The sequence below is a fragment of the Corvus cornix genome, chromosome 11 (assembly GCF_000738735.6).
Source record: "Corvus cornix cornix isolate S_Up_H32 chromosome 11, ASM73873v5, whole genome shotgun sequence".
NCBI classification, from domain to species: Eukaryota; Metazoa; Chordata; class Aves; order Passeriformes; family Corvidae; genus Corvus; species Corvus cornix.
This window is the reverse complement of record NC_046341.1, coordinates 13953502-13980123: the sequence shown is the minus strand read 5'-3', so window position 1 is coordinate 13980123 and position 26622 is coordinate 13953502. Positions and strand designations below refer to the sequence as shown.

Below are 26622 nucleotides of genomic sequence, written 5' to 3'. Positions count from 1 at the left end.
CAGCACATGAATATACATGTTGAAATCAGAATTACAGAATCCTCTATTCTGAATTTGAAATTCAAAGGTAAATATTTTAGCTGTATTTTAACTTTGGCAGCCTGGATTGATGACTTTTCCCCCCCTATCTTTAAATCAGTGTCCCCTAACTAGATTCATTCTAGCCCTCAAAAACCTTCTTCACAAGATATTTCCCCATTTTGACTTAGTCCTGAAAAACACAGATTAACACTCTCAATCCCACCCCCAGTGGGGGAGGGATCTTGTTCACCTTCCTTATCATGTCTGAATCTGTTCCCCACAGAAAAGCCCAGTAAATTCTCAACTAAGGATACAGACGGGGAAGACCCAACACAGGAACAAAAGAACACAGCCTCTGGAGAACTCCTTTTTCAAACCACTTAATTTCTAGGTATAAAGGAACTCCTCAACTCTGGGAACAGCTGGAATAGCAGTATCCTTACTCCTCTACAGATGCAGCACCTCTCCACTCTCCTTGTTCTCCAAACTGCCCTGCTGCTCCTCACAGCTCCCAAGGGCTGATACAATGCACTGCTTCCTTCAGTGATACCCTGCAGGTTTCCATGTCACTCTCCCAAACAGCCTGAACACACTCATTGTTAACACTAATCATCAGACCTTTCTCCATTCTCTAGCGAAGTCCAGCTTGTCTTTTTCCTACCCTCTCCATTCCTGGCTTACTCTCTCTGCTCCCTGCCTCCCGCTCGTGTCTGGAGCAAGCCGCAATCACCTTCCTGCCTTTGCTATATAAGGAAACCCCACAGCAGCTCCAATGCTGGCTAATAAGGAAAACTGCATGCCTGAAACCCCAGAAACTGAGATTACTGTAATCATAATACAGTAACAGTCTGACAGTGGCCTTTTAAGTCACTGTGCTTTTGAGTATTACTGCAGTCACAGAGTGCAAGCTGTCAAAAACCCATTAATCTATCACAGCTTGATCAGCAAAAAAAAAACCTGGTAAACTGACAAGCAGCAATCTACAATCAGAACTAATTAATATAATCTCAACCCATTTTTTAGTCTCACAAAGCATAATTTTTATGACTTTCTCAGATTCCCAATGTTCAAATAATGAATCTTCCTGTTTTTAAGGAAAGCCATTTGTAACACAGGTATTCAAAATAGAACATGTCCCCTGATCTTAACCATTTGCTGTATTTTTATTTTTGATCATTCTGTAGTTGGTAGGAATAGGGTCCTGTTCATTTGGATTTCAAATTCTTGTAACACATTAACAGTCTACTAAAGATTTTAAAAGACAAAATATTTGGAGACTCATTTTCCTATGTACTATTGCCATCAGTCTCAACCACTGAACAGTACAAATTGTTCAAGTATCTGTTTCCCCTTCCAAACTCCTTTAACCTTTTATTTTTTTCTAGAACTACATTTAGATGCACACGCATGAGCTGTAAGCAAACGTGAGCTTCCCTGTTGCTAAGTAACTGTGTCAGAGCCAGCCGTGCCACTGTTGTAAGCAACAGCACGGCAGCTGCCAAGTTTGGAATCCAGTCAGCATCAAGAAATGTAAGCTAAGTATTTTGGATGAGACTCCCAATCTTCTTAAAATGGGTGTGAGCAACAATGAAAGAAAAATAGATCTTGAGATGACCAGATTCATGAGTAATCCTAATGTTTCCCTATCAGAACACTTAGGCTGTATTTCAGAATGCAGCTATTAGTATTTGTCTAAATTAGGCTCCTTGCTCAATTTCCACTCAGCCCATTATACACTGCTTTGAGGTATTATTTTCAAAACACTGCTCTATGTAAGTGTTAGAAATAATAATTGTGATCATTCAGCTAAATAAAAAGTTTGTTTTAAAAGTGCCTTTTTGAAAACCTTTCACTGGATGTCAAGACCTGCCACTGGAAAAAAATCTTAAGAGTAAATTCTAATGCTCATCTTCTAATCTTAAGATAGATTTGTCCACACAGTTTGGTAGGGAATTCTACTTAAGAAACTAAATTAAAACCTTAAAAAAAATTTTTTTTCACTGCACGTTGTCAACATAATCAGAGGTAAAACTACCCCAGGACCAGGCTCTGAATCAGTACTTGGCCAAGACTCATTATATCTCTTTCTTAAGCATTTCCTAACTTACTGCACCATTTTTCCTTCTTTGGAATTGCTCTGTCCTAAAGAACAGAGAGCTTCGTTAGTTTTCCAAGATGACAGGAAGCAATCTTTATCCTCCACAGTTTCAGAAAGCTACAGTAAAAGGCACTTATACCTTAAGTCTCAGTCCACAGTTCCCTGGTGAGCTTATACAAATTGAGCCTTATTCCAATTTCATTCACCTGAGGTTACACACTAACATTTCAGTTTTAACAGTCCCCAGCCGAAAGGCTCATGCAAAATAAACAGCTGTCCTTTTCCAGAGCTTCTCACACTCGTGCCTTTCCTCTGACTCTGTACAACAAAACCTGTATCACCTCCAGGACACTGTGTGTGGTTTCACAGATAGATTTAATACCTAGTGCACTTTTATGGAGGTTATGACAAGTCTAGATCTAAAGATTTCTGAACTCTGCTGTTAATAAACTGTATGCCATTCCTTAAAAATGTCCTTTAACACATCAGAATTTTTTATTTGCTGAAGAAGTCACCAATAAACGCTACTCTCAAATACACAACTGTACCAGTAAAATAATTTATTCATTTTACTGAAAGCCAGAACTCCTGGGTCACCTCTTGCCCCAGCAAGTTCACTGACCCTGAAATGCATCTTTGGTGTTGCTGAGAACCAGGACCTGGGACCCAGAGCACCTTCACAGCAGAGACACCAACCTCTCATCACTACACCTGCCCTCATGGCCACACACACACACACACACGTTTTGCTCCACAACTTCTCCATATAAAGCAACTCTGACCTCAGTCCGAAGATTTCTCTTTATTAGCATGATATTTTCCATTAAATATTCATAAGTTGTTTGTTCCAAGACAAAAGGGAAACCACTGAAACTTGGTAAACTGCCAGTCTATTAATATTTGTACTTCTGGTATCTGGAACACTCACTGTTCTTAACAGCATTTTATGGTCCTCAACATTGTCCAGGATTAAAAATAGTATTTAATTCTTAACTCTAATTAACAAAATTAGTAAGTTTTAATTGAGAGAAATAACACATAGTAGGAGACCAAAGGCAGTAAACGAAGATAGAGCTCAGGTTTGACGTACAATTAAGAAGTACCAAGAAAAGCAGCTTATGGGGTGGAGTGAGGGGAAGATGAAGAAGAGGTGCCTGACCTTTTCCTGGGGAAATGCCACATGATGACACCAAATGATTCCTGTGAACCATGTTCTGGGCTTGAAATTTTAAACAACTTTGATGAAAGCAGGTTTAAGTTTTCTTCTGCAGAAAAAAGGAAATACAGAGATTTGTCCATTTTCATTGCCTCCATCCTAATCAATTCCTTGCCTCTTACGTAGATGGCACATCCCAACCAACAGCTGGCAGCTGTCAGAAACCCTTTTAAAGTAAGTGCAGGAAAAAAAAAAACCCAAACACTTTAGTACATTGATCCACAGATATTTTCAGCTCATTATGAACTCATAATATCTGTAGAAATCATGCAGTGTCTGATCTGCCATAATACAGAAAATTCTATCATCTTCATCTCAACCAAAAACCCTCCTTAATCATTTACAACTCTAGGGCGACCAGACTTAAAATTCTGCAACTAATAGTTTGTTTTAAAAGTGATAACATAAAAAAAGAGGAAATAAAATTATTCCATTATTATACAGAGCTGTCCTACCACCACTGCAACCAAACTGGCAACCTCCATAAAGGATAGGCAAATAACTGGGGAAAGCAATGCCTTGGAATGCTGCAGTTAGATTTGCTAGATGTTATTTGCCACAATCCACAGTAAAATTAGCAAGAAGCCTACTACAAAAAAAAAAAATCTGACAGCACTGTCAATACTTTGAAGGTAAAAATGCTTTTAGACTCACCTGAAAGGTTGTCTGTACACTGGCTCTGCTGTATTTCCATAAGCAAGAAGTGAGGCACAAAAGGAGATCTGTGGAGTTAAACAGTTGGTACTGAGAGCCCAACATGTGCTACAAGTAGTCCTGGTCCTGCAGACCAAACACCCACTGACAGCTAAGAACCTTCCAGGTCAATTTTCCTGTAAAAGTCATTTCCATCCTGCTCCCCAAGACTACTCCATGATGCAAATCTAAGCACTGGAAGTACAGAGTACCATGGGATTTGCTTGGAACACACTCCCCACCCAAACAAATGCACTTGCACAGATGCACCCAGAGCTTACAACACACCTGCACGTGTTCATGTACAAACAGGGATCCTTCCCCAAAACAGCAACTCAAACAGGCCCAAACTAAACTGTGGCTTAACCCAGCTTTCTGGTTACATTGTTTAATCACAGGTTGGCAATACCTTAAAGGTTCTCAGAAGTGAAGCACCATGTCCTGTTAGGCAGTAAGATACTAAATATCCTTGGTAGTACAGTCCAAGAGTCCAAGATGCAAGGAACAGACACAGTGCTGCTAACAGCCTACATGATCACTGCTTCAAACACCCCAAAACCTAGAAAAACTAAAATCAAAAAGCAATATGTAAAACCAACCTAAAGACCTTGTTTGGGAACTGATATTCAAAGCCAGTATCTCATTTTTAGTCTCTCTCTCAATAAATCCCGTCCAACCACAGGGCAATGATAATCTGCAAAGTATTCCCCAATACCTTGTCCCAATTTCAGCTTCTTTTAATCAACTGTAACCGTATCAGAACAATAATAACTGGAAAATTAAAAAATGTTCGTAAAATTTGACCAAAGAAAACTTACATATATGGGACTTCCAGGGGAGGTGAAGCGTTTCCTTAAACTATTTTCTATTTGATTACTAATTTAAAGGTCAGAATTCTCTGGTCCTGACAAATTATCCAACTCTACCAGTCCTCACACCTTAAGAACTGATGTCCCACACAAGTGATGAAGCAGTGTTTCAGTGCAGACAGCCAGTAACACTCATTAGCAGAATTTTAATTTCCCATGTTAGGTAGGAGTTGATGTTCCAAAGAAAAATAATCTTTCAGGTTGCTTTCACTGAAAATTAAACGCTACCCTCTTCCGGGTCTCCATGGTGAGAATGCCTGAACAACAGTGAGCTGTTTAGAATACGGCTGCCACCTAGGAGCAGAGGAGAGGAAATGCAGAGAAATCTCAAGCCAAAATTTGAACTGTGAGCCCACTTGATGGCCAGACATGCTATTACACAAAGCTATAAACACTGGAAGCACAGATCTTCAGGGGAAAAAAAAGGAAAAGAAGCAGCAGAAAGCCACTCATTAACTGGTGGTTTACAAAGAGGCAGTCCCCTCTTTGTAAACTATTTACAGTTTACCAAACTATTCAGTTCACAACAAAAAGTTTATCCCGTCAGGCAAGTCAACATGTACAGAGGTGCAGTGGTATTTCACTTGATCTTTTGTTCATTAAAAAACTGCAGCCTAATTCACTTTTTCTGAAAGACTATTTTTCTGTGCAAGGTTGCAGGGTACAAAAAAAATGCAGTGAAACAAATGAAGTCAGCCTGAACCACAATGACAGTCAAAGGCAGAGCCTAAAATCTTACACTGAAACTAGAGTAACAAAAAAAAGCTTCACGTAAGCAACTTCCTGAAGCCTTACCATATTTATTCTTGCTTCTCAGAAACTATGCAGTTTCCAAGCAAGTCAGAGCTGCAGTACATAGAATTTTACTCTTTCCTCATTCAGCTGTCACTGGCTTTATTTTAGTTTCATAGACCAAGAACAAATACAATTTACAATTATAATCTACAGTGATTTGCCAGTGTTTCATCCATGGCTCATCTCTAACAAAGAAAGAGCTCTTGAGATCCATCATGTTGATGCCTATTTTGTACAAAGCAGATACTTTCCAGTTCACTTACTGAATATGTTCCAAGAAATCTATGTCTTGGCACACTATAGTTACCAGGGATTTTGGAAGAGGCCGAAATGTCCTGTCTATATAGGAAAAAATTGCTTGTTTCTGGTTGGGGGGAAGAGAAAGTCACGTTTCTTGCTTTGCCAGATCCCCTGGCAAAGACCCACTCTCTCCCTAGGGTGCTTTCAAGGCCACCTGCTTCCACCACAGCTTTCTCGAAGAAACTGGAAGCCATCAGGAGAAGTAACATGACGATATGTGGGAAAGAGCTGACAGAAGAGACCTGCAGAATACAAAGGGAACTGTTTCAGGAGAGCCTCCACCAGTGAAGGAGAAAATATGGCCTTACATGTTTGAGAGGTACAAACATGTTTTTCAAAAGTACTGATTAGCACCAATCTAAATGCAGAAATTAACTTACAATTTTGTCACATCCAACAGCATTAACTTCGGTCCTGTGACGGTAACAAATTCCATATGCAGGAACATAAAGAGATAGAAACCTGTAGAAAGCAGGTCAGAGCACCAAAGAGACTGCATTGGCAGCTCCCTCTGTCCCTTCCTAACACAGCACATCTCATTCCAGCAACAGAAGCAACACCAGCCTGATCATATCCTTAAGTCAGAACTTCCCTTTTGTCACTGTGACTTTAACAACTCACCATGCAAACATATTCTCTGTCCTTAAGATCCACTCATCTGTCCTTACTACTGGTTTCTGTGACAGACTACAGCTCTGGGAAGCAGAAGTTTAATGATGCAGAGAAGTAGGTCTTGTGTTTGTAATTTCTCATTTACTGGAATAAAGACAAATGTGTATTAATGGCTTAAGCACATTTCCACACCATCTCTCTCACCCAGTGTTAATAAGGATGCAAATTATTCCTTAGGAGTTAAGAAAGAAAAACCACTTTCCATGTTTCCTGCTTTTACTCACACAGTTTGCATGTGATCAGTGCCTTGTGGCTTAACTTGAAGCTATCACGGCTCCTTCTGTTAATCACTAACTAATAAATAGCCAGTATTTGATACTCCAGCTTTATTAATAAACACCTTGGCCTCCACCCAGAGATCAGTTCTGCAGCAGAACCTCATTAGACAATTCTCACTACTCAATGTGATACTGAAAAAGCACCAGTAATACTGAAGAAAAAGACATTTAGTTGCACTCTCCCTCCTAGAAAAGAGCAAATGAAAGGTGACAAAACCCCAGGGTGTCAGATTTTATTAATGTAATTACCTCCTAGCTCAGGAGTTTACATAGCTTGAGGCTTTGGGTTTTTTTTCTTGGTAAAACAAAGCCCCCATATAGTTACTGAAGGAAGAGTTTTGGCTCCAATTGCACTATACCACTTTAAGAAAGATTACTTTGTTGAATGTCTTCAGCAGAACTATTTCTATCAAAACAGCTCATTTTTGCACACTCAGGTAGACTTTGCTTTGGTATTTACAGTCAGCAATCCAAACACAATACCAATAAGAACTACGCTTTTCAAACACAGACATAAAAAGCTATGGGGAATAAAAGGAGTCACCACATCCTCGTGTTTTGGAAATACCCGTCACAAGATGCCAACTGCAGATCTACATTTCTGGTGTCTCCTTCTCTCCCTCTCCAGTAAATAATGGGCCAAGAAAGAGTATGGGACAAGAACACACCAGCCGGACAAGGCAGACATTCAGCAAGTAATTGTTACAAAACAAGTGCTTGGCTCTCAAACTTCAGGAGTCTGACCCCCTCGAAGTATATGATTTTTAAAAAACAGCTCTATGTAGCAAGAAATTATTTTCTAGAGATAATTCATAAATAATATGAACTTGTCTAACAAAATAATCCCCCCACATTAAACCACTTTAACTTTCTTCCTACCAGAATTATATCACACCTATTAAAAAATGTAAAACTGAAGTCATACCTAGCATGAATACCAGATTTGTAAGAGGATTAAAACCAACACACCCTGAGTATCACAAATACACTTAATTCTCAGTTCAATAAAATATTGGAATATCAATTTATTAAAAAGTTATGTGAACTGTACATATGTAAACTGCAATATAGTTGAAAAATCTGAAATATATAATTTTAAAGGAAAATCATTTATTTCTGAAAATATTTAAAATATTGCATTTCTGGCAGCAAATTCAAAAGAAGTGCTCTGGAATGGGTGCAGTCTCTCTGTGCATTTGTCTAGCATTTGTCTTCAAGGCGTAAAACATATCTGCTTTCTGATTTTTCACAGCACAATCTTGTGACCACTTTCTTTCTGACTTGTAGAGACAGAATTTGATTTCCAAGACCAGGAGTAGAATTTTAACAGGAAATGCTGTGGTCGTTGTTGGTGCAGACAACACACTTTCCGAGAGTCCACGGCACCTTGGAAATCTGCTAGCCATCCTGCATAAAACTGCACCAGATTGTGCTCACAAGTTACAGAATAAGTCTTTGATTGATAATTTTTCTGTTTATTTCCGCCAAGGCCACAGAAAATACGAAGGCCTTTTCATCTGAAAGGTTAGCATACATGTCAACTTCTTTTTCTTGTTTCTCTGTAGAAGAAAAAAAAGTCACTATTAGAAGCTTTTACCATTATTTGACGTTAATGCAAGTTACACAGAAATTAATAAATCATGTGAAGTAGTGGAATAGAAGTTAGACAATCAACTCCTATGCACAAAGGGAGTGAGAAAGAGGAGGAAGTAATGGACGCACACAAAGGTGCTGGAAGAGCCACAGAATGAGTCAGCCAACCATGAATTAATTTCTTTTCTTTAACGATGAAGGAAGAATGAGTCGCTAACATAAAGATAAACACGTATTCAAGTGTTCCTTCAGGTTTTTTTGGTTTTAGTGGTTTGGGTTTTTTTCTTTCACATGAACACCTTCCATCCAAGAAACAAAGTTATTTTACAATATCCTCATTAAACACAACGTTTGCCCCCTTACTTTACAACTACATGAAAGAAACCTGAGAGTTTAATGGCAGTGTCAAAGGCCAAAGAGCAGATACTTGGACGAAGTCAGGCTCCAAATTTATCATCATGCACATTTCTGGACTTTCTACACTACAGACTTTCCATCTTATCCCAGCTGTAGAACAATGCTAACACCGCACTGAGCAAGTAAAAGCCCGTGAGTTCCCTCTGCTGATGTTGGCTTGCTTCAATGCCACAGACACACAACAGGAAGCCATCAAAAAGTTTACATACTGCAGTGCTCAAATAAACTACGTTGCACTACAAAAATTCATAAAATAGTACAATTTGAGAAATACCACTTTCATAAATACCACCTCCTCCAGATCATGAGTAGTTCTATCCCAGTTTAGCTAGCCACAGGTTGCTGACACACATTGTTAAGAAAATAAAGCCAACAAAGAAACAGTTTTGTCAACAGAATACCAGACTTGCAAACACAAGGAAGAGAGAAGTATGTTCAGAGCTTTCAGCTGTGGAACTCCATCTCCAATCCAGGTTCCACAGTGGCCTGGACTCATTACCCCCCTGTCTCACTAACACACAGTCACACATGTTCACTCGGGCAACTGCTCCACCAAGACACCTAAACTAGCATGGGAAAGCCAAAGAAAAGGCAGTGCCAGAAAATAATGGAAAGCACCATGAGGAAAAAAGACACCAGCATCTCCTATCTCCACCTACCCACACAGCCTTCAACGCTCACATTCATAACAATGGTTTTAGAGTAGGCAACATTTGTGTTACAGCTATGGAGAGAATTCGAGCAGACTGCCTTCCACAAGTGCTTGTACTAATCAACTATGTGGTAAAACCTCAAAAATCCTTTGCCACTGTGTTCTGACATAATACTGATACAGAAATAGCAGAAACCAGCTTTTTGCTGACTTCCTGGCTATGCAAGACAATATCCTCTAGTGTACTGAGTTTGAAATGAGTTTGAAACCGAATTTCGCTGCAAGTCCTACCCCACAGTTTAAGACAAATCAGTTTCTGTATGTACACTCTGGGTTGCTCCACTTCCTCCCTCTCACCATTTAAAAATTAACAGTGCAGGGAGTTTTCAGAGCACAGACACTACACACACTGGTTATTCCACATTAACCTCTTCTATTTTCATATCTAAGCCCCACCCCTTGTTTCATGCTTCCTGATCCAAACGAATCCAGCCACAACTTGAATATATCAGCACCCAGCAAAATTAAAAATACTCCCCCTGTACCACGCCCTGGTTGCTGTTAACAGACTGTGGACTTCTCAGTTTCCCTTCCTCCCTGTCCTCTCAGATCAGCCTTATCCTGAGAGACTTCAGTTTACTCAAATCTTGGTATCAGGGATTAACAGGTGTGCAAGCTTCATGCACTCTCAGGACAATTGTAGTTCTCATCAGTAACAAGTGAAGAGCTCACAGCTGCATGACATTTTATCACACACTAGTCATAGGATACCACAACTTAGACACACACTCTGAAAACTTTCCACTTTAGTCTTATCTGAGAGGAGTTCTGACTCATTTTTCTATTACGAGCAAAAGAAAAATGGTATTGTGTTTCTGTAAGATAGTAAGACATTGAATACTAAGGGGTTTGTTATACAACTGAGAGGCTATTTAGGCAAAAATAGTTTTTCTGGAGCACATCTCTTGCACCCCCAGATCTCCTGCAACTCACTTATACCACAGCCCTTAGAACAGTGACTATGTGTAAATCACATATGGACCTCCCCCTTCACAAATTTTGTATGGATTCATTTTTCAAGGTAGCAAGTTACTTCAAATATGCACACTGGGCAAGCAAATGTTCGAGTAATCCAGCTGAAAATTACTGGAAAAAGAAAACTTGCATCAAGAAAATGTATTCATCTTAAGTTTTATCAGGATACTGAAATGTATGTATATACCTTTATGAAGATTTGTCTTGCTAAGTAACAAGTCTGCTTCAGCAAGTCTACAGACTACACTTACTGAGGCTTGCTTGCTGGTAACCTCTTTCAGAATAACCAAGACCACTTCCTCCAGCATACAAGTGTTTTTGTTTGCTTTAATACAATCAGGGGTATTACCCAGATAACAAGGCAGTCTGGGAACCAATCTAGCTGTGTGTCACAGTCCCATACAGTAAAACAAAGAACACACCCCCACAACAAAATCAGAGTCAAATTATTATGGAGCGTTTGTATTTTCAAAATACATTGTAGTACATCTGACAAAGAAATTGAGTGACAATTTTGACAAGCCAAGCCTAAAGGAAGAAGTTCCTATATCCCAGGGTCATCACATGGCTCTGAAACGTATGACAGGATGATTTTTCTGGTCCCAGTACTGCCATATCCCCTCAATCTACATCTGCTTCCTCTTTCCTCCCCCTCCATTCCTTCTTGCTAAATCTGCAATAGCAGGGAAAATAGCTTGTTTAAAAAAGCCTTTTTGATTATTCTATTCTTCTTAATTGCTGCAGCTCTTTGCTCTAATATGAGCCAGTCACAAAGGACACAAAAGAACCACTCAAAGGCACAGACATAACTGGGAACAAGCACACTGTGTATGGAAGAGCATGACAAGCAAAGCTACAGATGTCATGAGGGTCTTCAGGAAGGAAATTTTCAGAGCTAGATGGTCTTCAAATGTACAGATAATCTGTTCTTACATGTTATTACAACTGAGGTGTTTTTTGTCTGCCTGTTTTTCCATTTACAAATACGTTAGGAACCAACTGTTTAAACACCCATGCAAGCAGTGGCTTCTTTTCAAGTCTTTGGGGCAAAAGGACAGCACAACCTCTGTGGCAAGTAACATGTACCCAAAATATCCTAGAGACATACAACAGGCAAGGAAATAAGATACTGAAAGTCTAACACACTAAGCTGACATCTTGCACTCCAGAGCTGGCTTTCAACACTAGACACGCTGCTACAAGGACTAGCAACCACTCACACAAAAACCACCTTAACTCTAGTAGAATTACAGTTGCTTAATAATACACAACACTATCAAGCAGCAGGTGTGGTAAAGGAATAATATTTCTACAATTCCCACTAATTACTCCGCACATAGTAGTATCAATTTTGTATGCAACTCGAAAAGGGAGAGGTCAGTGTAAACCTATTTTAGTAACTACTTACAAAAGGATGAGTTCCCTGCTGAATTTGTTTTTATAGCCATGACAGCCTTATATATAATTTTTTTTAAATTCTGCCTGATAATCGCTATGGTGGTCTAAACACACTATAGTCTGACATAACCAGAACTCAGAAGTAAGAAAATATTGTAAGCCTACTTTCTCCTGAACAATAAGATGTGCTGTACTGGAGCAAAGACTATGACAAACAGGTGTGAGGCCAATCCCTGCACCAGCTCTGCACAAGAGGCTGAGGAAGAAACAGCCATCACAAGATCAAGTAAAGGAGATGGTAAAAACAGCACAAGAAGAGGAAGGCAACCTTATCAAGTGAGATTCAACTTTAAAAAAACACCAAGAAGAGGCACACCACGCACACTCTTATGCAAAGATCCCACTATATCCATATCTCTACCTGAGTTTTCTACCTCAAAGCATTGGTGTATGCTCACACTTCAGAGTCTGCAGCAAGAGGTTAGAAACATTCAGCCTAATTTTGGATAGGAAAATATGTTCTCTAAATATCCCTCCTGCTGTCAAACTCTTGCTTTTTGGAAACTATAAAACATGTCTAAAGAGAATTAATCTTTTCCTTTGGTTGCTTAGGTTGCTTTGGTCTTTGTCAGGGGACAGAAAGGAACATTCACTTTTATAGGGCAACCCAAGCTTGCTGGAATTTTAAAACCAATGCTGTTTGTGAACTAGACTGGAAATTAAATGCCTAGATAGGATCCTAAAGCTACCAGACAAAGTCCAGCTTGGGTCAGTAACAAATAGGGAAGCTATACACATCATTAAATTCTGTGCAATAGTGAAGAGATTAGGTACTACAAGTACATTTCTATTACAGTAAAACAATTGCCATCTGGACAATATACAGAAATGAAATTCCACCTCCTCTTCCCACATTGAAAACACTTAAAAACCTCCAACAAATCCAAATTTATACTTGGTTTTTACATTAAAGAAACATTAAGGAAGTTTTACATTAAACAGCAGAGATAACAAAATTGGCTTTGAAAAGTCAGAAATTAAAGGAATTTTCAACATGGATCAACACCCTTTTTTTTGTAAGGTGGAAGGGAAAAAATAATTGCATTTCTGAGTTATGCCATAACATATACTTCAAGGCTTCAGGAGTTTTTACGAACAGTATCTTTTGAATATTTGTATGAAGTCTTGTTATTCCCCTTTTATCTGTCTTCCTTTTTAAGTCCATGCTAAGTTTTGGATTCATAATTCACATCTAAAATTACTATCTCCAAAAACACAGCTAGAAAATGCAATGTCAATAGGGTCTTAAAACAAGAGGAACCCTAAGCGACAGTTACACTCTTGAGTGGTTCTAGAATTACTCTAGTCATGTAACAGCCTCTTTAGTGTATAATGATTAAAAACAGCAGGTCACCAAGGAACCCTATATAGGCAAGGAGGCATTCTTTCCTCTAGAAACACAGGACCAAAATTCAGGTCATAGTAGTGATTCAAGATGCCTTTTTTACTTTGACCCTCCAAAAGGTTTCAAGAAACTTTTAAAGTAATCCAGTTATCCTAATCCCCTTTCTGACAACAGATACCATTATATGGTTTGTCCTTGTGATATAGAGCAGGAGCACCTCAACAAAAAAAAAACCAAACCAACACAAAGTAAAAAACCTACTTATCCAATGGCTTTTAACCTACATGTTGAAACTTGATACAGTGGCTAAAAATACAGATTTAGATCTTTGTAGTTAGTTTTATCAGACACTGAAACATAAAACCAGAGGTCTCTACAGATGCAAAACAGTTCCTTCCCCACATTAAGGTATCAGGTACTGGCTGAACTAGTCTAGTTAAATGGTTTGAATGGTAAAAAGGTTTACTGATTTAAAAAAGATACAAATAGAAAATCCAACAAACATTTCTCCAGCATTCATACCTCTTTCCTCCTCGTGCTTTTTCGCTGAGGCACTCTTAGGTCTTCCTCTTCCTCGTCTGCTATGATCTGAATGGCTGTTAGACCTGGATCTTTTTCGGTTTTCTAAATCTTTATTTACTGCAGAATTTATCTTCTCTCGCTTAACTCTCTCTGTCCGCCTCCTTTTGGCCTCACTCTTGTTTTCTGTGCAAATGAACAGAAATGGCATGATCCAGGGTTGTTTTCACCTTTGTTCTTAATTTATTCTTAATGCTTACCCCACAAATTAACTTTTTCCTTTAAAGTGGTCAGATGCCTATACCTTTACAGAACAATTGCATCTGCATGATATCCATGCAGAAATTAAGGTGTCAGATCCAGAAGGACGCTTCACTTCTTAGTTACAAGGATCAAGCCTTTAATTACTTCAAATGCATTTTGCAGCATGAGATGTTTGCTGGTACACAAGAAGCTGTTTCCCAAATAAGATGGGAACACAAACTGCACACATCACAGCCTTTAAGACAGCCCATTGTATCTGTTCCACTAGGAAAAGTTTATCATACAGCAAACACCACAGCACCTGGGCTTCTTTTGACACTAACAATGAAATCATTGCTGCTGCTCAGACAAATCAAATGGTGAGTCAACGGTGCTGCCAGTAAATGCCACAAAACACAGTGTACGTGTCCCACCACACCCAGCCTATGACAAGGCCTTCTCATGGTCAATGCAGAACAGGTGTATTGTTTTCCTAAACACCGAAGTCATTAAAAGAAAAGAGTGTTTACATGAGTTTTATCTGAAGTTAAGTATGAATTAATGAGCTTGGGTGCCAAAAATAGTACAGTCACCACAGCACACTCATGGATTAGCTGCACATTTGCAAGGCTGCAGCACCACTCTGCAGTAGCCATACTGCTGAAAATACAGAAACAACATTTTCTAGAATTTGTGGTTACCTTAGGAGCACAATATAGACATACACAGTCTCCTACTGTATCTCTCTGGGGAACTGATTTCTTCTGGCTGCAGCTGTCCCATTAATCTTGTACAAGCTGGACAGCAAGGTCCAGTCACTAATGCTAATACAGAACCTGCATTTCACAGTGTCACAGCCAGGGTGAGGTAGAAGGGGGAAACCTCTGCAGACCAACCTGTCCAACCCCTACTCACACAAGGACACCAAGAGCCAGTTGCCCAGGACCACATCCAGAAGGCTTTTAAGTACCTCCAAGGATGGAGACTCCACAACCTCTTGGACAACCTGTGCCAGTGCTTGGTCACACTCACAGTAAAAAGCACTTTCTAGAGCTGCTTTCCAGCAGGATGGCCCCCAGCATATATTCATTTTGCCTCAACTGGTGCATTTCCTCTGTACAAAGTTGAATTATACAACCAGATTATGGCCTTCAGCTTTATTTGGTAACTACTTTACCAAAAAAGGGGGAAGAGGAAAGAAAATTGACCAACACTTCCAACCTACCACAGACATTTCTTAACCTCCTCTACCTTGAAAGTTGTCAGCACAATGTCACCTAATTCCTACAAGTGGTAATCTACAACTATCCTTCAAAACATTGATACAAAACATCAAATAGCTGACTTCCATTTTGTAGGTCTGATACATGATTTTAAAAAGTAGATATTATAGATCAGATATTTGTTGGGTTTGGGTCAGGGTTTTTTTTGGTTGCTTGTTTTTTTGGTTTTTGGTCAGGTTTTGTGGGGGTTTTTTTGTTGTCTTTTTTTTTTGTTTGTTTGTTTTGGGTTTTTTAAAATATATATATCTTCCCTGTCAGGCTCTTGTTCTGACTAATTCCTACTACTGGAGAAAGTGATAAAAACGAACACAAAGAGAATGCTATTCATGCCACAATGCACATTCAACTGACTTCTTACTGAGTCCATCAACAAAAGACACACAAGTTAGGCACAAAAAAAGCACTATTTAATTTAATCATGGAGAGAGAAGCAAGACCCACCCAGTTTTAGATTAAACATTATGACTGATTTTTTATTTTCTGAAAACCCAGCTTCAATCAGCATGTACTCTGAAATCAGATCCTTTTGGGACCTCTACACATTTAGTTTCAAAACAGGATTAACACAAACCATTCTCTAAGGGGTTATTTTGCATAGTGATCAATGTGTGCCCCTAGAACATACACAGAATAAATGCCAACATCACAAGTACAAAGGAAGATTGAAAATACCGGCTTTCCCCCTCCTCAAGATTCAAGAAAAATTAACATATTCGAAGTCTACCATGCACAAATTTATGGGAAAGTGAACTGACAACAGTCAATTTACACAGAGAAGTAAAACACTATCTTCTGCCTCCAGGAAATAAGGGGAAAGAACTGTTGCCCCCCTTCTCCCCCACTCTGTAAATATTACCTGTGATGGGTGGTGATCTCTCAGCACGTTTAGCATGCAAGAGTTTTCGACTGATAAATATGTAGCCACAGGGACATGATTTACATGCAACAGGAACCTGGGAAAACAAAAGACAGATTTTTCAGATAATTGCAAATTATGACAAAACTCCTGTCCCATGAAGAAAAAACACACTTAGTAACTCACATTTTGTCCTCAGAGATAACTCTTCAAACTCAGTCTGTACTGCAAACTATGGCCTGTACTGTTACTGTATTTAAACATAGTAAAACCAGATTTGGCTGTAAATCACTCACCAAGCTTTTTCTTTATGCAGTTGTTAAAAATCAAGCTTGAAATGTACAGCTGTTGTGATTGCTTTGCACTACTTTTCCCCAGACTGGCAGGAAGGGGGTGGGGGAAAGTAGAGAGCATTAAAGGAAGGCTGAATTAAAATAGAATTACAATTTCTCTTCAGAGCTCTCAAATATCAGCAGTCAAATCAGTCAGACATTTCCAGTTTTGCTTCCTCTATTTACTTGGAAAAAAAAAATTTATGAGTTAAACCCTACGTTGTGAATGCATTCACTTTCAGAAGCATTTGAAAGCAGCTCCTTTAGAGAGCAGGAGCAGCTTTAGAGGCACAATAGAGCCTGAAGCAAAACAGATGCATTTGTAGCACACTGCCACAGCGCTGCAGACAAGGCCGGGTGGGTACAGAAGAACCTCGTTAATTCAAAATGCAAATAACTCAGCCCAGCCAGACAAGAACTGACTGCAGGCCCAGGAGTTTCAGAGAATACAGTGCCTCTGATCAGCTAAGCAGACAGCAGCAGCATGCTCCCCCAGAAAATGACAATGTAAAACAAGAAATCCCACTTTTAGTATGAAAAATAACAAAAATCCACTTAGCAATTTTAAAAAAGCAACACTGATAAACTACAAACCTCATTACCTTAGTACCAAGATCTTTTGAGATCTTTTAGAGTATTAAGGAATACACCATGTTGCTTTGATTAGGTTTAAGACTGAAAACACAAATCAAAGCAAGTTTAGGCAGAGATCTGGAAGAGATTAAATAACACACATTAAAGTGGAGTCATGCTGAAGCATGACAGTGGGGGGAAAAAAAGGCAGGAGGTAATTTCACAAATGCAATTCTTTAAGACAGGTCACTACAAGTTTGCCAATGTCCACTGAAACAGGAGCACAGAACCACAACTGCCTCCTCAATTTAACCAGACATGGAGAAGCACCAAGTTCCAAAGTTCTACTGATTCAAAAAGCCCTGCCAAATTTGTATGTGAATTTGTAAAGGGGAACTTAACTGCTACTCAGAATAAATAAATTATTTTGCTTTCTGTAGCACATCTGAACTCCTGCACTTCACCCTACAAAAAGCTTACAGAGAGACTTTTTGATACAGGTTTTACAGAACTAGAGATTTTAATTCCCTTTATGGAGACACTGACATAATAAAAACAAGTCCAACAGAGGTTTATTGAACCTTAAAGGTCAGAATTTAGCAGACTCGCGTGCACACTTGTTTCCTTGTTCATACGTCAGTGTAACAGTACTAAAGTCCTACTATCCAGAAGATAATTTGTGTGTGTTCTTAAGGTGATACAGAGTTCCAGCTAAATCCGTTTTTGAACACTTGGGTCTCTCCAATAATGACGTTTCCAGGCTTGTTGTAAAAAAAAACTTTGGCAAAGCCACCCCAGGGGATTGGAACAGAGTCAGTATTTTTCAACGAACTCAGCTGTGTTTAACAGAACAATACTGTTCTAGTGTTACAGGTTTAGCATGTAGGGAGGGGTGTGCACCATTTGAGGGTGGGGGTCTGGGGGAAGGGGTTTATCACTGAAACCTATCGGTTATCCTTTGAAGACCCACACTGGTAACATCCTGTAACATAATTAACGTAGTAAACACTATTTCACGCTGTTTAACGTTTTCCTAACAAAAAGGAAATTTTCTCATACAAGACATTTTACCTGATGCTAAATTAAGAAGTGATAATTATTTCCTCAGATTGACTGCAAGTACTTCAGGCTCTCTAGTTTAACGGGGCTATGCTTTGGTTGTTAAAATATTGAAATATGGCATTTTATCTAAATTACAACAGAAAAATATTTTAAAGTCTAAGAAGTGTTACTCAATATTTCGCTCCAAAATTGTGGCTGTCTAAATATTTCCATGCATGCCACTTCTAGTGAAAAAAATCACTAACAAATACTAAGCCCTTGCTTAAGGAGGAATTTAAGAAACACCAGTACAGGACACAGTCACTTAAGAATTATATGAGAATTTCCTTAAATTCTGCAAAGGGTTCATTTGTACTGTAGGCTTTAGTTCCTTGCTCCCTCTCAAGTATTTGGCAGTGGAAAACAAGGTCCTATGAGCAATGTGTGCCAAGGCAGAACATATATGCACATTAAATCCATGTAAGCCACAGAAGAGCTGCTAACAGAAAATCTACATTGACAAAAACTAAAACACATGATATGCATGTAAGTGCAGAACAAAGTGAAAGTTTTCACGTCAGCTTAAAAAGCCTGCAATGTTTGCTTACTTATTGTTAGTAGTTTGACATTCACTACACTTATTAAAAAAATCCAAAACAAACAAAAACACCACCTCTCTCATATATGACTTCTCACTCATTTTCGTTTCTCCTTTCATCAACTGAATAACCAGAACTTGGCACACGATTTCTTTCTCAGAAATAGTATTTCAGTGACGTGCTTAACGTGCATTTGCAGTGGTTGATCTGTTGGTTAAAACATGAAAGGACGCCCACACACAGCTCAGCACTCCCAACTGTGCCAGGATGAGTAGGAACACTGTAAAAACTATGCAAGTCAGAACAAATAATGTGATTTTTTTTAAAGTTATGCAAGTAGAGAAAAATTATATGAGACTTCTAATTTTTTTTTAAGTATGGCTAAACCAGTGAATAGGGTTGACTTCCCAGGGTCACATAACAGAGCCGAGGTTCCCAGCAGCGCATGTGACAGGCGCTGCCCCTCGGCCGAGCCCCACAGCCGCCGCTGCAGCGCCGGGCCATTGTTCGGAGCTCCGCTGGAACGAACTCGCCTGCTTTTAATACTCACATCATTCCCAGTAAATGGAGACAAGCTCCTGACACGGTAGCGGTGCAAAGCAGCTGCCGCTCGTGTGAGTAGCTCCATTTTGTGCCCACAAGGAACCCGCAGTGGGACACCAACAGCTCACGCGGGCACTCGGGAACAGGGCACAAATTGCACCAGAGGTCTTGATTTCGCTGCTTCCGAACCACCCCATGAGAAAACAAAACCTCCGAGCCCCCTCCCGCCCATCCCTGGGCACATTAGTCATCCAAAGGGGAAACTGCATTATATAAATCTCCCAGTTCATTGTATTTTTAACAAATCGCACAGTTACTAAACAACACCAGCACATAAACAAGCGGTTCTGCAGCCTCGCAGAAACCTCTCAGCACAATACAACTACTCCACTACCCTTCCAGAGGGACGCGGTGCTCAACACACATTCCATGCAAAAGCTGCAAAGGCAACAACCATCTAGTTCACACAAACATCGACTCGCAGCCGCACGGAGCCGGTCTGCCCGCTCCGCCCTCCGCAGCCCAGCGCTCCGCCGCCAGCCGCTCACCTGCTGGTCGCACTCCGGGCAGGACTTGGTGGCCATCTTCACTTTCTTGGCCCTACTGGAGGACATGCTCGCTGCTGCCGTGGCTAGGCTGACACGGCCGCGGCCGGAGCACCGCCCGCCCCGGGAGGAGCCGGCGGGAAGAAGGAGGCGGAGTGAGGAGCCGGCGAGAGGAGCGGGAGGAAGGAGGCGGAGTGAGAAGCCGGCGAGCGGAGCGGGAGGGAAGGGGCGGAGTGAGGAGCCGCCGAGAGGAGCGGGAGGAGCGAACAGGAGGAGGCGGCCAGAGCAGGAGGCGGCGGGAGGAGCCTGAGGAGCCCCGCGCGCCCCCGACAGAAGACAAGCCCCGCCCATCCCCGCGCGCGCGAGCGGCCGACCCCGCCCGCGCCGCCGGATTGGCTGCGCGCGGGTGGCGCTGGGGGCCCCCTGGCGGCCGCGCTGGGAACGGCCCGGGGGTTGAAGGGAGCCGCAATGATGAGGGGACCCCGAACGATGAGGGGAGCCGGAATGATGAGGGGACCCCGAACGATGAGGGGAGCTGGAATGATGAGGGGACCCCGAATGATGAGGGGAGCTGGAATGATGAGGGGAGCCGGAATGATGAGGGGACCCCGAACGATGAGGGGAGCCGGAATGATGAGGGCAGCCGGAATGATGAGGGGACCCGGAAGGATGAGGGGACCCCGAAGGATGAGGGGAGCCGGAATGATGAGGGGACCCCGAACGATGAGGGCAGCCGGAATGATGAGGGGAGCCAGAATGAGGGAGCCCGGCATTGGCGGGAGCCTGACTGAAATGTCCGTGCCGTCAGGAAGCACCAAACACCATTTCTCTAGTCTCCATCTCAATTCAGAAAAAGACAAGCCGCAGCAGAGGGGGTTGTTTATCACCTGCTGCACTGGTGCCTTTCGGAGCCTGGTGGTCCAAGAACAGGGTGTGTGGCCATGCCTCTGAGTGGGGTCACGCTCACAAATGGGATGTTTTCGAGTACAATGCCCTCAGACAGCAGTATGCTACTGCCAAACCACTATCAGGACCAGAGCAACAGGAGCAGCTATCTCAGCAGGGCCTGAATTTCTGACACATCGATGCATTTATGTCCTAGCGAATATCCCCCAGATTGTCATGCCAGCCCTCTCCATCCTTACTTCCCATATAGTATGAGGAATAAAGAATCAAACATCGTTTGCAATGTCCTCTCCTGTGCCAGTACAACCTGGTTTTTTTGTCTTCCCCTTCCACCAGTCTCTGCCTTGAGCCTGGTTCCCACACAGGGCATGAGAACGTCCTGCTCTGTCCTTGTGAGCGCTGAGGCTCCCCATGTGTGTGGTGGTTTCTGGCTGTGTACACAGTTACTAGACTGGCTTATTTGCCCTTTTTCTTTCCTCCTCAGTATTTAAGTTATGACTCAGAGGGTGGATTTGTTTCCCTGTTCTCCCTGCATATTGTTTCCAGCCTATACCAGTCCAGTGGCGTAGGTCTTTCTCCAGAGATACACAAAGACAAGACAGGTTTATTTTCCATATAAACTCTGACTGCCGCCAAAATGCAGATGTGTTCTATGCAGGCACAACATCCAGATTTCACTCCTGAATCCACACCAAATCCATGCAACCAGGACCTTGAGTTTACATTTGGATTTTTAATTTTTTTTCCTTAACTGATAGGCCCCAGACATAGCAAAACATAGAAAGGTATTTGAGGAGGATTTAAAACAGCAGGGGGCTCTGCTGAGTATAGTAACAGTATCTAGTAAATAAATTAATCAATATACAAGAGAGCTCACAGAGATCTGTGACAATACCCTGTTTTTCTTTATAGTCAGTAACAGCTGTTCAACAACTCCATACAAACAAAAATGTTTTCCTTATTGAATGCGAACAAGATAGTTCCCATCTAGAAAACTGATTTACCAGACACGTATTTTTCATGTTACTCTAATTTTTTAACACGTTAGTTTTGAGTTCTGAAAGTCCAGGACTATTTCTTTTACACAATTTCAGAGGTTTAATCCAGCACTGAGATTAAAAACAACAAATACCTTTTTAAGGGTACAGGTACCTTCTCTCTTAACAGAGTCAATGAGAGGCACTTTGCAAGACCAAGCCTCACTTAAAATGTGTTTTACACCAATTTAAAATAGAAAATAAAGAAAGTTATGCGATTTCTCTATCCCATCAAAAGCTACACACGACTTTGTAAGTACCTGATGGCTTATTTTCTTGGCTGTTGTCACCACAGACTCCAGCTAAGCTGAACGGCCTGAGATGTTTCGCCCATCACTGCCTGACACATCAACTGCCTGCACATCGCAGTATTTTGGTGTGCAACTATAATTTTACAAGGAAACAAAAAGTAGGAACAATTCACATATATAATCCACTTTAGAGTGGGAGAGAGATGCACTCCTGAGTTGTATTTCTGCTCACCACTCCAAGCAATTTGGAAGCATCCTACTCTCCTGCAGTGTCCCCTGGGACAGCTGACAGCCTTGGGCTCTGTCAGCCTCAAAGTGCTGACAAAATTTTGACAGCAAATTGAGAAATTAAATTCCTAAAGTGCTGTGCAACCTTGTGTCAAAAAGGTTATAAAACACATCCTGGTTAAGTTACAACTTCCTAATTAGGAAGCCATAATCAGCAGGGGTTTTATTCTTTCCACGGCCAAAGTACTATCTAGAGAATTCTTAAGTTATAGCTAAAATACAAGAATAGGATGTATGAGAGCAAAATTACAAATAATAGGAAGAGGTAGATGATAATATTTGCAATGTTACCATGAAGGCATTGAAGTTGTAATGTGATAATATTCAACTGGCAAGAAGAAAGTACTATATAAAAAATACATTGATTATACAAACAAGCTTTAATCCTATTTTATTACTCTGATTTTGGTAATTTTCATAATAACAATAGTTTGTAATACTTAATAATGTTACTGTGCTTCTCACCAGTAGATTTCAGGGCAGCTGTAATCTGAGTCCCCTCTGAGTCCTTTCATAAGGAATCAAAGTCGTGCCTAAAAAGTCCTTTGAGATTTCTTTACTCTGAACTTGGGTAAGAACAACATTTAAGCAGCACAAATGTTGGCTTCGCTGTCCAAGTACAGCTAAATATTGAGTGTTTCCCAGCTACAAAGCAATTTTTAATACAAAATGTTGTTCAGCATTGATGCCTCTTGGTTTCAGAAAGCCCAGGCTTAGGCTGGCTCCTGCCTCCAGCTCAGCTGAGCATATTAAAGCTTGCCTGAGAACAAAGGGCCACTGCCCCAGATTTTTTAAAAAAGCTTTTCTTAAAATACCAATAACTTAAACTATTTAATGGCAGTAGCACCTACTGTTCCCCCAAAAAAGGCTTCCAGCATTTTATTCTCACGTATCAGGCCTTTTTTGTGGGAAACTTTTAAAATCCACATGGTGTTCAGAACCATTTGGTTTCTACAAAATAATTTCTTTTCACCAAAAACCTTACATTTTCATAGAGCGTCTTTTCAATTGGTTCTTATGAAGAGAATTCAATAGACTATTTTAAACATTCCATCTGAATTTGGTTTTGGGGTAGGAGGTTGAGCTTTTGTTTTGTTTTGTTTTTTGCTTATCATGAGATAATGAGAGTTGCTAAACGTTAAGATATGAAGTCACTTAACTGGCACTTTTGCAGTGGACTGCATTGAGCTTTGCACCAAATCTTAAAGATTTATGTTCAGTTTGAAGAACAGTAGGAACAGTCATTTCTCTGAAAATGCTGCTTGTACTCTGAACTGCTACCATGAGCAGTACTCCACAGGAAAAAAACATCCTCTCTACTCGTACAACACAGAATACAGAAAACCTTGCTCTTTTTGTCTATACAAATCTAGTTTTCATTATGTGGTTTCCATTTACTTAGTGTGCTCAAAGATTCCTAAATATCATTAACAATACTTTGGCATTTTAAGCTATTGAGAGCAGTTTTCTATCTAGTGTCTTTATTTCAATGAAACAGCAGCAGCAGAATGAATGCTCAGTTACCACATGTCATTATTGTAATCATGGGGTTTAAACCATGCAACTATTCATGGCAAAGCAGCTTGCTGAAGGTCTGCTAGAATGGAAACATGTGAGAGCAGCTGTTAGTCTGTTTATCACCTTTATTTCTCCAAGTCTCCATCTATCTTTCCATGTATTTATACATTTGCTGTTGTTCTCTAGCCGGGCACCATCAATACGAAATTCATTCTTTTAGCTTCTTATAACTGCAAAAAAACCAGCCTGTGTCTTTATGACTAAAGATGGAATGTAACATGGAGATCAAAGGATCTTGGTAAGCAGCACTCTCCACCTCCTATGTCTAGTTTGTCTGAAACTTGGGTTCATACGATTTGCACATTTGTTTAGGAACAACTTTGCCTCAACATTGCAAGTTCATCCTACACTATTTACTTTCAGGAAAGCATCTGTATTAAAATAACCTTTGGAGATACATTTACCATGTGTAAAGAGAGAAATAATTTTCTCTAACACCACTTCATATTGCATTTACCATGGAAAGGCTTTATTTCATCCTATTTGTTTCCTGTGTGCATTTCTAACCTTAAGAAATTAACCAGACTATTGAATTCCAGTTTTGCATATATTTATTCCAATGTTTTACTAAAACCATTTTGGCTTGTGCAAAGTGCATTTGCAGGTGTCAAGCCTCATTCCAAGGCTGCCCTGTGTTACACACTAACCAGCAGCCTTATAAAATTTGCAAGCAAGGTCTGAGGGCTTGCTTGGATTGTCACCAGCAGAAACAGAGATGTCAGGGGATCTGTACCTTTACTTGTGGGGGATCAATCAGAGACACGGGGGCAGTGCTGGCTGGACACTTTCTGCTACACCAGCTGTTTCTGGGGGATGGATTGGGGGTGGAACAGCTGTGTGTGGACCAGGAGCAAAGGTTAACTTGTGTTCTTCCCCCAGCAAAATTAGTGTTTCCAAATTACAATCCAAACTTTGCTTTTAATAATCTGGGTAGCATTTCAACCTTGATTTCTAAGGAATCATGAAATACACTTGAATTAAGATACCTGGGAAGGCTACTTGTATACACTGAATGTAAATATTAGAATTTAAAATTTGAACATTTCAGGTAATCTGATTAAAGCTTACTATAAAATCTAGGCTGGTTTTGTGGTAAATCCAACCTTGACATGTCTTACCACAGCTTGAAGTATTTTCTTCTGAACTACTTTTTATCAAACCTAGAGAAAAGGCACCAAGACACTGTTTGTTAATTATCAATCAAACTGCCAGATTCAGAGAGCACTCAGCTTTCCAGGTACATGACTGATGACAACTTTAAAAGTAATGTGACAAAACATACAGGCTCCAAAACCTGACATTTCAAAAGTTAAAAAAGTTTAAAATATGGGGAAAAAAAAATCAGATACAATGTCCTGCAACAGTTACTGCAGCTTCAAGTAAACAAAAATGGACTTCTTGGAACTTGAATTTCTAACAGAGCACTCTATTGGGTCATTCTGTGGGCAGAATTTTGGAGGGAGGACAAGCAGGGTCAGAAACACTCCACATGGCCTTCACAAACTGAACAGTAAACAAGAAAAAGCTCTTAGTACAATCAGTACAATGACTGGAAACAAAAACAAATGAGTTTTCTGCACTACCTCAAGAATGTTCCTTCAGCACAAAAAACCATCCCATCTCTGTTATTTTGTTAACTATGAATTGACTAAAATCCTCAAGCAGCAATTATTTTTAAATTAGCACGGAGCAAGTGCTGAGAAATATTGCACTTGAAATAGAATAAGGACTGGAGCAAATTACTAGTGAAACTAAACACTCTGGCAAGCAGAAGCTTGTTAGAAAGAAGAAATAGTAAAGACAAAAAAAGGCTCAAGACATAATTGTATGCAATGAAATAAAATCAAACACAGCAAAAGCAGCTTCCTTGCTCTTCATCAGCCGAGGAAAAAACCAAAACAGAACAGAACCCAAGTCTCAAACCATCTAATTTAGGCACCTAAAATTAGGAAGCTGGTTTGCCATAGTCTCTCTAAGTGACGAAAAAGAAAGTAAAAAGAAGCTTCTACAAAAACAATTCACAAATAAGGTTGATTTACAGCCCAGGCTCTTACTCAGGGAGGTAACATTAGGTCATAGGAATATTCCTGACTGAATGATCCCTTATTCCACTCTCTGAGCACAAACAAGGAGGCTCTTCTGGGCACGCAGGACGGGTAAAAAGGGCCTTCTCGTCCCCACGGGCAGCAAGAAGGAGAGAGCATTTACCTCTCTCTTCCCTGAATTCTGCTGCTGTTGTATTTCATGGCAGACCTCCAGTGATTTGCTATGAAAGCTGAACTGAACCCGAGAGATAAAAACATTTTCATCATCTGGAAACAATGAGGAAACTGTGAAAGAGGACCGGCTTGTTCCTGCGGGAGGGAAGGATCAGGAGCAAATGCTCCCCTGGCAGAGTGACAGGGTGAGGGACAAGGCTCTGGCGCTCGTTCAGCCTCGCTGTCTGCCCGACTCTAGAGCCGCTCTCCAGCAGCCCCGCAACAGGTGACCCACCCGCAGACCCCACCGCGCACCCCGCGCCGCATTCCCAGAGCCACGCCAGGCTGCGAAACCAGCGCAGGCGGCCTTTTCCCCACGGACAGAGGA

General features: G+C 40.6%; 1 protein-coding gene across 1 annotated transcript; it reads right to left on the bottom strand.

Moving 5' to 3' along the window:
• Positions 1 to 7938: 7938 nt before the first annotated feature.
• C11H16orf87 (chromosome 11 C16orf87 homolog) lies at positions 7939 to 20165 on the bottom strand. The gene is made up of 4 exons (XM_039558464.1): positions 19980 to 20165; positions 16344 to 16440; positions 13965 to 14147; positions 7939 to 8501 (listed from the first exon to the last, which is right to left on the bottom strand). Exons 1-4 carry the CDS (start codon positions 20043 to 20045, stop codon positions 8383 to 8385), a joined length of 465 nt encoding a protein of 154 aa, XP_039414398.1. The 5' UTR covers positions 20046 to 20165; the 3' UTR covers positions 7939 to 8382.
• Positions 20166 to 26622: the final 6457 nt, after the last annotated feature.

Excerpts from the sequence above, each read along its gene's own strand:
- C11H16orf87 (XM_039558464.1), bottom strand. The coding sequence starts at position 20,045 with ATGTCCTCCAGTAGGGCCAAGAAAGTGAAGATGGCCACCAAGTCCTGC. Across the intron at positions 16,441-19,979 it reads GCCCGGAGTGCGACCAGCAG|GTTCCTGTTGCATGTAAATC; the intron begins GTGAGCGGCTGG and ends TTGTTTTCCCAG. Across the intron at positions 8,502-13,964 it reads AAAGCACGAGGAGGAAAGAG|AGAAACAAGAAAAAGAAGTT; the intron begins GTATGAATGCTG and ends TTTCTTCTACAG.